The sequence below is a fragment of the Cnephaeus nilssonii genome (assembly GCF_951640355.1).
Source record: "Cnephaeus nilssonii genome assembly, chromosome: 12".
NCBI classification, from domain to species: Eukaryota; Metazoa; Chordata; class Mammalia; order Chiroptera; family Vespertilionidae; genus Cnephaeus; species Cnephaeus nilssonii.
In genome coordinates this window covers 30,599,108-30,611,464 of record NC_137083.1, presented here as the reverse complement: position 1 = coordinate 30,611,464, position 12,357 = coordinate 30,599,108, and the positions used below count along the sequence as shown (strand labels likewise).

The following is a 12,357-nucleotide window of genomic DNA, read 5'->3' as shown; positions in this document are numbered from 1 at the left end:
ATAGGAAGTCATGCTTTCTGTTTAGGAAAATAAAAATATATTTTGGAATAACTGGCAGATATGCCAGGAGCTTAGGTGTGGCACTTAGGGTCTCATGAAGTCTTTGACATTGATTTGTCTCTGTTTTAATTCTCCTTTCGGTTTTCATCCCACAGCTTCTCGATCCTCCTGAGTGTGGTAATGGCTTCATTGAAACTGGAGAGGAGTGTGACTGTGGGACCCCAGCAGTAAGTCTCTGGGTGTTTTGATGACTTTTTTTTTAGATTATTCAGGGTCATTCTAGGCCCATACACTGAGATAGACATACAGAGCAGGGGTTATGCCTGGAAGTTTTATAAGATTTATAGAAGGAAGATTATTATTACGAGATTGTTCATGTATTTTAGAAAATATCTGGGTACTTTCAGGAAAATTACCCCATTTCTGACATTATGGAAATTATTATATTCCTTAGGAATGTGTCCTCGAAGGAGCAGAGTGTTGTAAGAAATGCACCTTGACTCAAGACTCTCAATGCAGTGATGGTCTTTGTTGTAAAAAGTGCAAGGTAAGTAAATGTTGTTTCATAACCAACTGATGAAAAAGAGGACATATTTGATTACACTGTTAAGGTGAGGTTAATATAATCTAATAACAACAGTAGTATCTAACACATATTAAGTGACTAAGTGCCAAATGCTTTACAGGATCCTCACAAAATCTTGTGAGGTGTAGTGACTATTTTTATTCCCATTTAACAGATGAGAACACTGAGGCTTGTGTGGTTAAATAGTTTGCCCAGGGTCTTAAACCAAGTAAGTCAGGGAGCGAGGGCCTGAATCTTTATAATTCCCAGAGTTTGTCCTCTCACTACTACTGCCTCCTTGAGGACCATGCACATTAAATGAAAACAGATGTTAAATCTTTGAATGCTGTTTTCCCTTTCTTATAAAGCCAAGTGGATTTTCAGTTTACCTTTCTTTTCTTGCTGCTCAGTTTGGTATATCTCTTGCATTAGCTGTTGAAGGAACAAAAAGAAGACTTTAGACATGATAACACCTTACATGTGTTGTGCAAGAGATTTTAAAATGCACCTTGAAACACATTGCCTGTTTCCACCCTCCCACCAGCATCTTCATACCCGTCTCCAAATATTTAAGCCTTTCCATCAAGACTAACAGTTATTTGAGGCTTACCTTTTCCAAAGAAATCTATTGTTTTTTCTCTCTTCTCATAGGAGGTCTGGTACAATTTCTACATTATTTCTGAGGTTGAATATGTCTTTCTGTACATTTTATGGAGGCAGAGCCAGGGACTTACACAGTAATTGGTACAGGTCCTTAGTAAATATTTGTTGAATGAATGAATAAATATGCTCAGCAGATACTTACTGATTATTTGCTGATTAGTCTAATTAGAGTTAAGAGAGGGAGGAATATGAACCAATTATCTACTGAGTGCTGGAGGTAGTGCTAAAGACTGTTAATGTATATCATCTTATATCTGGATTCTCAGCGCTGGCACTATTGACATTTTTGGCTGGATAATTTTTTGTTGTGAGGGTGAGTCTTGTTTATTGTAGAATATTTAGCGGCTTCCCTGACTTCTGCTTACCAGATGCAAGCACAATCCTTCCCAGTGGTAACAACCACAATGTCCCCAGAGATTGCCAAATGTCCCCGTGGGGGCAAATCCGCCCCTGGCTGAGATGCTGTCTTAGATAATGCTCACAACCACACTTTTCTGATAGGCGTTACTATCCAGACTTTTTTTCACTTGCGCAATCCCAGTCTCAAGGAAGTGAAATAACCTGCGGAGGCTCATTCAGCCGGCAACGAATCTATGTGCAGTTACTTCCCAGATCTGCTGGCAGCGATTTCTGCTGTTTTCCCATTTCCACGGTGTCTCTGGCAGCTCTGTAAGACAAGTGAGGCGCTGGCAGAGATCTCTGAGAAAACTCTCTAAAAGAGGAAGATGAAACCAAATGTGAAACAGACGTTCTTTCATTTTGGCTGCCTCAACTGTTTATTCCGTCAGCTTTTCCAACTGCCATAACAGGGGATCCCCAATCCCTTATTTTGATTCTCATTATTTTAAGTCTGCCCACCCATAAAGTGCATTTAATTGGGCTATTTTTTCTTTGATTTATGGACTTCGGCTCTTTGTGATGTAATCAGTTCAAAGAACAAGTAAAAAAATAGTAGAATACATACAATAAAGTGGTACGTTAATCATCCCACAGATAAGTACCAGTCAAGTATGGTCTTTTTTGCTAATTTCTCAAACCCTACCCTCCCATCCCCTCTCTCATCCCTACCCTGGGCTCCTGAAGGAGCCAGAGCAAGATAGTGAATGGAGGAGGGGAAATAGAAGAACAAGATGAGAAATGGAGTGTATTTCTATTTTTTTTACATGTGTTTATAATAATGTGCATATAAGTCAGAGTTGGCAAACACTTTCTGTAAGGGGCCAGAATGTAGGCTTTATTGGTCATAGCTATCAATGTCAATTATTTCTGCCTTTGAAAGCAGCCATCAAAAATACAGAAACCCATGGTCATGGCTGTGTTCCAAAAAAATTTTATTTAGAAAAGCAAATGGCCAAGTGCTTGTCAGTAGATGAGTAAATAAAAAAGCTGTGGTACATTTGCTCCATGGAATACTATGCAGCTGTAAAAAAAAAAAGGAGTTCTTACCCTGAGACAGCATGGGTGGACCTGGAAATTATTATAATGTTAAGTGAAATAAGCCAGACAAAGGAAAACAAATGCTATCTCACTTTATGTGGAATCTAATGAACAAAATAAACTGATGAACAATATAGGCCCAGAGGCATAGATACATGGAACAGACTGACAGATCTGAGAGGAGAGGAGGGTGGAGAGGAGGGGAAGAGATTAACCAAAGAATTTATATGTATATATGCATAGCCTGACACAGACAATAGCCTTAGGGTGAGTGGGAACTTGGTGATGGGGGGCAAGGGGTGGGGAATGGGGGACATCTGTAATACTGTCAGCAATAAAAAATAAATAAAAACAAACCAAAGAAAAAACACCCACAAGTGCCCAACCAGATTTTGCCCTCAAGCCATAGCTGGTGGACCTCTGCTATAAAACACTGCTTATGTATTATTTTTCTTCTCTCAGTGTAACTTCTAGGAGGGCAGGGGTTTGGGGTGATACATTTTCCTCTGTATTTCAGCACTTAGTGCAGGCCCTCCTTCACTGTACTTTCTCCCCGAAATCTCTGGCAGTCCTTGAACAGTTCCACTCTCATATAAACTCTACCTTAAATCTGCTCATATTTCTACTCCAGATGTTCTAAAACTGTGGTGTGCCCCAATTCCAAGGAAGAAGAGAGCCAGAGTATATGAGATGAAATTATGCTGCTTATTTCCTTGTTTGTAAGCCTATTTTGCCCCATTAAAACAGTTTCTTGCAAGCAGGATTCTTATGTTTTGTTCTCTATTAGGTTCCCAGTGCCTGGCACATTTTAAGTGGCTAGTAAATACTTGAATGAATGAATGAACACAATTTTTGTTTGGATCTTCTAAAATGTATCTGTTGAAATGTTGGTTAGAGTTGACAATGTGCTGTTCATGTTCTACAAACAACAGGAAACTCAATTGTCTGGAGGGTTGTGAGCAAGGGAGGAAGATGAAAGGGGTGTGTGTGTGCGCGTGCGTGCGCTTGAAGAATAATGTGTGTCTTTCTGTGAGCAGAGATCAAAGCAGAGAAAGATCCAGCCCCAAATATGAACATTTTGGGGGAAGGAAAGTAAGTGGGATTGAAGAGCCAAGGGGAAAGATGAAAACGCTATGTATCTCTGTTTTGTTATAATGAATAGTCTTGCAATTTATAAATCTGATGAGCTTAAACATTTATTGGTATTAGACCCACACTTACAAGAAATATTTGAGGTGGTTGAAAACAGACCAAAAAACAAACAAACAAACAAAAAAACCCTCCCATACATGGGTACACATCATAGAAACATTAGAAAAGAATAAAAGCCCAAGCTATAAATCTATCTAAAAATGAGGCGGGAAAGAAGGAAGAGGAGAGCACGGGAAGAAATAGCTTTACCAGAAAATCGAACTTTTGCAATTTAGCCCAAAATGTAACTTCCAAATTCTTGGCAGAAAAGGTAAAAAAAAAAAAAGAGTAGTGTGATCAATGTGCCAGTAAGAATGAAGGGCGAAGTGTAAATCCAAAAGCCATTTGGAAGGAAGAATTCCTAGAACTTGACTGACTCCTCCGTCTCAAAGGATGCATCATCAAGCACGGTCCTGTTTTACCAAGATATTCAAGGATTATGTGTGATGACTGTGCACATTACTCCATACACAAGAAACTCTCTCCAAAAAGTACCGGATTAACATTTCATTCAGTAGCTGTTTTTCACAGACTACCATGTTACAATAGTTTAAGATATTCCTATCCCCCAAATCTTCATTTTGCTTTTTTAAAGATGATACTCTGAGAAATTTTTCTTCAGCAGTTTTACACATTGGTTTTTGTTCATTTTAGTTTCAGCCTATGGGGACTGTGTGCCGAGAAGCAGTAAATGATTGTGATATTCGGGAATCATGCTCAGGAAACTCAAGCCAGGTAATCTACAGAATAATCACTCTACACCAGATGGGAAAAAGTTGGCGTATCCTCAGTGCACCAGACCCCCAGATGACATGGAAATGGACAAGATGCTCATGTCTCTCTCTCATAAAAATTCTTACTCTCCTTTTATTTATTTTTCAGGAATTTAAATTTCAGTCATCAAAGCTTGAGCAGATGTTCAGCATAATTATGTTTTCACATTGAACAAAGCCAAGATTGCATGCATGCCTTTTTTGTTTTAAGTGGAGAATAAAATTCATTAGCTTTTAGTCTATTTAGTGAAGGAGGAAACAACCAGACTCTCTTCAGCTCTTTGAAACGAAAGTTAGCTATGGCGAGAGACCCACAGAGCACTGGGTTCTGAAGGAGCCTGTTGCTCTGTCTTGACTCTTGTTTTTCCCAGACAGTTTGCATCACCTCAGTCACTAACTGCTGCTCTTGAATTTCATATTATTTAGTTGTAAATAGAGAAGATGGGGAAGTTGATCAACTTTGGCTAGGGTCCCAGGTTTCGCAGGGTCAGTGTATGTACAGTTAGGGAGAGAGGGAGATAAGTAGAAACATCAATGATGAGCGAGAAACATTGATCGGCTGCCTCCTGCACACCCACTACTGAGGATCGGGCCTGCAATCGGGCATGTGCCCTGACTGGGAATCGAACCGTGACCTACTGGGTCATAGGTCAATGCTCAACCACTGTGCAACACTGGCCAGGCAGTATTTTTTTTCTTTGTAAAAAAATTATCAGGATTAATGCCACCTTCTTGTAAACCTTGGGAACATCTTTTCCGTAGTCCTTTTTAAGTTTGAATCAGCTTTCAACATTTTATCCTTTGAACTTTCAATGTTGTAAACTGTCTCCAAGAGATGTAAAGATGTCAATGTGAAGTTTTTTTGCCAAATAGCACTATCAATATTCCCATAGTCAGTGATTTTTTTTTCTATAACAACATTTACATTTGCTTAAAATTTCACTTCATGTCTTCATTTTTTTTCCTGCATTTTTGTCTTTGTTGGCTAGTTTCCTCTTTTGATTATCCAATTTTGTAAAATGCCACGTGCTATCTCCCAAAGACAGAGCAGCAATGCCTTGTTGTCTGTGCATGAACCAAATATACAGATGGCAAGTGACCAGTCACTGAGAGGCTTTGAAAGAGTGACAAGTTGGGTCATTCCCCTGTTGTTTACCTAGTGATCACTCAACTGAAGAGCTAGTAGCAAAAGCTTGTGCTTTATGCAATTACTCACCGTTAATATATTATGGGAACTGATATTAGAACTGTGTTGTTGGGGTACTAGTCTTCTTCAACAATACTGTGATACCCAAAATTCATGCCTATTGGAGCCATGTGAAGCTAGGACTGCCTGTGTATTTTTTCCTCTAGAAACGAGGGATTCAGTGGTTGAAAATTTACTTCCTGCTCACATGACCCTTGTTCCTGGTTCTTCCTCTTCTTTGTTTTTATGTGGTACATCTACCTTAACCATTAAAAATGCTTTATTTTAAAGGTAGTCATCCTAAAAGACTAAAGATTTTTCATGTAAAAGTATTTTCCTTTCTTATTTAATTAGCATTGCATTTCTAAGCTAACAGTGGTGATGAGGGTACAATGAAATGATGGATGTACAAAGATATTCTTGTAGCATTAGTTGTAACAGCATAAATTGGAGACATAGCGGTGTTTTGTTCAAAGCCATTTTATTATACAACATTGATGAGATGCCACAGGAATGTAAACTCTTGTTTATTTAAGTTAGCCTATGGTAAAATTGGTTTCATTATACATCATTTCTCTTCAAATCACAGAGCCTAAAGAGCCTATGAGTACATTGGTTATATGATGTTAGCTCAGTGCAATGTCTTATAGTTATTAAAAATACAAAAAAGTTTATGATGAGGAGGAAATTCGTAAGTAAAGGAAAGAAGCAGAATATAAAATATTATCTATACTTTGATTATACCTAGGTTTAAAAAAATATCAAAACTTGTAGAAAAAGGTAGAGAAAAAACCATAACAAAATGTAAGACATAGCTGCTTTGAGGGGTGGGGATTTGAGAAACTTTTGACTTTCATTTTAATTTTGCATTTTTACATTATGTAAACTTTTCTCAAATGAGTATATAATTACTATAATGATAGAAAAAGGTATCATAAATTTAAAAATTCCATAAGAATGCTTTGGCGTTTTCTGTACTTACTACAAGGTATAAGGGGGCGTGCTGTAAAGCATGTGTTTTTCTAACATGTGCAATGCGGAGTTCTGCCTGAGAGTCATTTTGAGTGGAAGGGCTGTGCTGCTTCTCACAACAATGAAGACAGAGTTATTGCTCCATCCGTGCTGGCATCCTCCTTGATTTTGTTTTATGCTCTTGTTTTACTTGCTTTGAGGAAGAGTGTATCTGTATAGAGCAAGACGCTCTTGCATTTTAGCATTAGTTGAGGCCTTGCTGTCATTTCTTTCTGTTTGCTGCCATGCCGTCCATTGTGTTTGCCGCTGATGGATCAGTGTTTTTTAGGGGAAAGTGAACCAGTTGTTGTATTTTCTTTTGCTTCCTCTTCTTTGTTTTTATTTTCAGATATTTTAAGACACCAAACGTATTCTCCTACTTTATTTTTAAAGTGAAAGCATTAAAGGGATTAGCTAATCCCGATAGTTTGTTGCACATTTGGTTCATAGTTCTGTTTTCTTTTCCCAGTGTGCCCCAAATATTCATAAAATGGATGGATATTCATGTGATGGTGTTCAGGTAGGTTAGTTCATTTTTACCTAATTTTTGTGTGTGTACCAGCATGAAATAAATACTGAAATCTTATCAAAATAGGAACCTTAATTTAAATGTTTCATAATAAATTCTGAAGATAAAAGGCCTTTATAATACTCTTTGACTAGTTCTCCTGGTCAGACTTACCTTTTCAGTTACCTGACATCAGCAGACATTGCATGGCTCATAGTTATGCTTTTCCATTTTAGGGGATTTGCTTTGGAGGAAGATGCAAAACCAGGGATAGACAATGCAAATACATCTGGGGGCAAAGTAAGTAAACAGTGTGGCCCGATCATTTCCAAGTGTGATATCAGGCCAAGGGTCATGTGAGCAGGAAGTACATTTTCAATCACATTAAGAGCGAGGGAGTCTTCAAACCACCACACATCTGAGCAGGGGCACTTTTGTGGAAATTAGAGAAGGACACTTCTGAGAAGACACAGCCCTACACATCTTGGTAGTTGGCAGTGCCTTCGGATGAGACAGATGGTGCCTTCGCTGCCAGGCAGGTGAAGTCTGTGCCAGGTGTGCAGCTTGGAGAACGGAACAAACGTGGATTTTAGTTCCACGTACGCTCTCCACAGCTGAGTGTCCTTAAGCTAAACCTGTACAACCATATGGGATGGACGTGGACCCTGGCTAGGGAACTGTGGCATTGGAACTGTAGCATTTTTGCTCGAGTTGTTTTTTCTCCCTCAACTATCTTTCTTGAACTCTAGCTGGCTTTTCTCCTTACTGGTGACCTGCTGAAGTAGCTCTGCTATATCAGAGAGAAATTTTAATGTTACTCCCTTTACTAGTAAAGTTTGTCAGATTTTCATAGGGAATTATATAACAATTATATCTAAAACATATTATTGAAATTATATATTTATATTTAAAATATATATAAATGTATTTTTTTCCAGAACTATTATCTGCCCCTTTGAAAGTAGTTTTTTGTTTTAGAGTCTTTCAAAAGACAATTATCATTAAAGATAATGATAACCCTTAATTGTCACAAACTGGCTACAATCCCTTTGGGAGAGGAAGTGTGTGCTCTCTTCTGAGTCATTAGAGAAACATTGGGATGGGGGGAAAATTTAATCATACAGGTTTGTACTCTGAACGAAGAGTTTTGTTTCCTCATCTTGAGAATAACCAGTAGCTGACAGAAAAACGTAGGAAAAGAAAGTATCAACATAATTATTATTACTTTTTACAATATAAACCAACAGTCATCTTTTGATCAGTTTGCAAAAGTCATTTTGATCTAATTATTGGAAAACTTCATCAACCAATCCCAGCTTCAGCAAAAATAATATCTTGACAAAGATGCTGACACAACTTCAAATGTTATTTGACTCTCAGAGATTTGGTATGAATTCAAGTTTTTCTAAAAGCAGAATGAAATATATATATCCTATCTAATAATAGAGTAGTATGCAAATGAACCGTACCTCCGCGACAAAAATGGCGGCCCCCATAGCCACAAGATGGCGGCGACCAGTACGCTCAGCCCCGCTGGAGTCCCCCAGTCCCAGGGAGGGCTGCCACTGAGAGCCGGGCAGCCCGGGTGTCCAGCTGGGAGGTGCCGGGGACCCCATGCTACCATCCCCTCCCAGAAGCAGCCCCTGGCGTCAGGCTGGGAGGCGTCTGACTCCCATGCCGCCATCGCCTCCCAGAGGCCGCATGGGGTGTTTGGCTGGGAGGCGCCCGTGACCCCGCGCCGCCAACCCCTCCCAGAGGCAGCCCGGGGTGTCCGGCTGGGAGGCGTCTGTGACCCCACACCGCCAACCCCTCCCAGAGGCAGCCCCGGGAGTCTGTATGGGAGGCGTCCGCGCCCCCACGCCGCCATCCCCTCCCAGAGGCCCCACGGGGTGTCTGTATGGGAGGCGTCCGCAACCCCACTCCACCATCCCCTCCCAGAGGCAGCCCGGGGTGTCCAGCTGGGAGGCGTCTGTGACCCCACACCGCCAACCCCTCCCAGAGGCAGCCCGGGGTGTCTGTATGGGAGGTGTCCGCAACCCCACGCTGCCATCCCCAGAGGCAGCCCCGGGAGTCTGGATGGGAGGCGCCCGTGACCCCACGCCACCATCCCCTCCCAGAGGCCCCACGGGGTGTCTGTATGGGAGGCGTCCGCAACCCCACGCCGCCATCCCCTCCCAGAGGCAGCATGGGGTGTCTGTATGGGAGGCATCCGCGCCCCCACGCCGCCATCCCCTCCCAGAGGCCCCACGGGGTGTCTGTATGGGAGGCGTCCGCAACCCCACGCCGCCATCCCCTCCCAGAGGCAGCACTGGGTGTCTGTATGGGAGGCATCCGCGCCCCCACACCGCCATCCCCTCCCAGAGGCAGCCCGGGGTGTCTGGATGGGAGGCATCCGCGATCCCAGGCCGCCATCCCCTCCCAGAGGCAGCCCGGGGTGTCTGTATGGGAGGCATCCGCGCCCCCACGCCGCCAACCCCTCCCAGAGGCAGCCCCGGGAGTCTGGATGGGAGGCGCCCGTGACGCCACACCGCCATCCCCTCCCAGAGGCAGCCCGGGGTGTCCAGCTGGGAGGTGCCCGTGACCCCACGCCGTCATCACCTCACAGAGGCCGCACGGGGTGTCTGTATGGGAGGCGCCCGGGACCCCAAGCCGCCATCCCCTCCCAGAGGCAGCCCGGGGGGGGGGGGGTGTCCAACTGGGAGGCGCCCGTGACCCCACGCCGCCATCCCCTCCCAGAGGCAGCCCCGAGTGTCCAGCCGGGAGGCGCCCACGACCCCACGCCGCCATCCCCTCCCAGAGGCAGCACAGGGTGTCTGGATAGGAGGCGCCCAGGACCCCACACTGCCATCCCCTCCCAGAGGCAGCCCGGGGTGTCTGGCTGGGAGGCACCCGCGCCCCCAGGGAGCGAGTCAAGTACTGATGATTCTACCAAAGGAAAAGTTTAGAGAAAGAGAGGATAGAAAAGGAATAGAAGGAGAAAAGTAAGAAAGGACAAAAGATGAAACATCAAGAAAAAGAAAGAGAAGAAAAAAAGGAAGAAACAACCACAGGATATCACCTTTCCAAGTCACATGAAATTCCTGTTTAAGGAGTTTATTTTATGACTCTTTTAGTTTGGGTTTACATTTTTACTGTTTTGTCAAGACCACAGCAGGTACACTGTCCAATATGTTTTTTTAAAATAAATTTTATTGATTTTTTACAGAGAGGAAGGGAAAAAAGGATAGAGGCTAGAAACATCTATGAGAGAGAAACATCGATCAGCTGCCTCCTGCAGTATGTGCCCCCAACCAAGGTACATGCCCTTGACCGGAATCGAACCCGGGACCCTGAGTCTGCAGGCTGACACTCCATCCACTGAGCCAAACCAGTTAGAGCTGTCCAATATGTTAAAGAAAAAACCCTATCTAATAAAGAGAGAATATGCAGGGGAGGGCATTTGGGGGTGACCGGGGTGTCAGGGGAGAACAGTTGGAGATGATCTGGCTGGCAGGGGAGCAGTTAGGCGTCGATCAGGCTGGCAGGGGAGTGGTTAGGGCAGTGATGGCGAACCTATGACACGCGTGTCAGCACTGACACGCGTAGCCATTTCTGATGACACGCGGCAGCATACCGAGGATGAAACATTTGCTGCTCCTGAGGATGAAACATTTGCGACTAGAGTCTTAGAGTTAGTTTTTTCCTCAAAGTGACACACTACCCAAGTTATGCTCAGTTTTTTGGCGAAGTTTGACACACCAAGCTCAAAAGGTTGCCCATCACTGGGTTAGGGGGTGATCAGGCTGGCAGGCAGTAGTGGTTAGGGGCAATCAGGCAGGCAGGCGAGCAGTTGGGAGCCAGCAGTCCCGGATTGTGAAAGGGATGTCTGACTGCCTCTTTAGGCCCGACAGGGATCGGGCCTAAAGAGGCAGTCAGGCATCCCCCGAGGGGTCCCAGATTGGAGACTGTGCAGGTTGGGCTGAGGGACACCCCCCCCCCAGTGCACGAATTTCGTGCACCGGGCCTCTAGTATATATGTATATATATATGTGTGTGTGTGTGTGTGTGTATGTATATGTGTATATGTATATGTATATATATTATTATTATTATTAATTTCTGAGAGAGAAAGGGAAAGGAAGAGAGAGAGAGAGAGAAACATCAATTATGAGATAGAATCATTGATCGGCTGCCCCCTACCAGGGATTGAGCCTGCAACCTGGGCATGTGCCCTGACTGGGAATTGAACCATGACCTCCTGGTTCATGGATTGATGCTCAACCACCTAGCCACACTGGCCGGGGAAGTTGTGTTTTTTCTGTTTTGTTTTTTGAGGTGTGTTTTTTGGGTGATAGCTGTTGATAATTAGTAAACAAGGTAGAAAGTATACCCCTGTTTCTTCACTCTTTAATTTTAGTGCATAACTATTTTAATAAAATTGTCTTTATGATTAATAAAAGTTGTTGAGTGAGCAATTTGTGCTTTATATTTGGCCCTGAGACTGAAGTGTGGATTGTTTATCCAAAGAACCATTTGGTAGCATCTTTCCCTAATTAGTGGCCAAATTCTGAGGAATGTTGTTCTTGGAACCTATAGCTGAAACCTACCAAAGAGATAATAGATTTGTTTTCCAAATTTCAAACAGGCAGTCATGAAAAACGTACGAGTACATGAGCCGTAGATGTCTAAGGGAAGGAAAACGCTTGTGAGCCCTGGGCACACTTTTGGAACTGATAGCATGGTAGTGAAGGAGTCCTTACATGGTATTTCCCTGCAAACACTTGGAGCAGCTCGCATGTTATATCTATCACTGACAGAAAATTCTGTTCTGCTTCAGAGGTGATGGCATCAGACAAGTACTGCTATGAGAAGCTGAATATTGAAGGGACCGAGAAGGGCAACTGTGGGAAAGACAAAGACACATGGATACAGTGCAACAAACGGTGAGGTGCTCAAGGCAGCCCCGGTTTCTCCCTCAGCTAATGACAGCCATTACTTTCTAAGCCAGCAGGACTTCTCTGTTTTCTGCATCCACGAAGCAGGG

The 12,357-nt window shown here is 43.1% G+C and overlaps 1 protein-coding gene across 15 annotated transcripts in view; it reads left to right on the top strand.

Annotated features, from left to right (window-relative positions):
- The window catches only part of ADAM22 (ADAM metallopeptidase domain 22), a gene marked incomplete at its 3' end in the record, with an annotated part of 173,280 nt that overhangs the window by 123,376 nt on the left and 37,547 nt on the right, over positions 1-12,357 (top strand). For all 15 annotated transcript variants that reach the window (XR_013814270.1, XR_013814271.1, XM_079785609.1 and 12 more), the window contains 6 exons: positions 156-227; positions 455-547; positions 4,511-4,591; positions 7,296-7,346; positions 7,571-7,634; positions 12,151-12,256. Coding sequence is in view for 13 of the 15 variants with exons in the window: in XM_079785609.1 (XP_079641735.1) it covers positions 156-227; positions 455-547; positions 4,511-4,591; positions 7,296-7,346; positions 7,571-7,634; positions 12,151-12,256 (467 nt within the window). The remainder of the gene's footprint in view (positions 1-155; positions 228-454; positions 548-4,510; positions 4,592-7,295; positions 7,347-7,570; positions 7,635-12,150; positions 12,257-12,357) is intronic.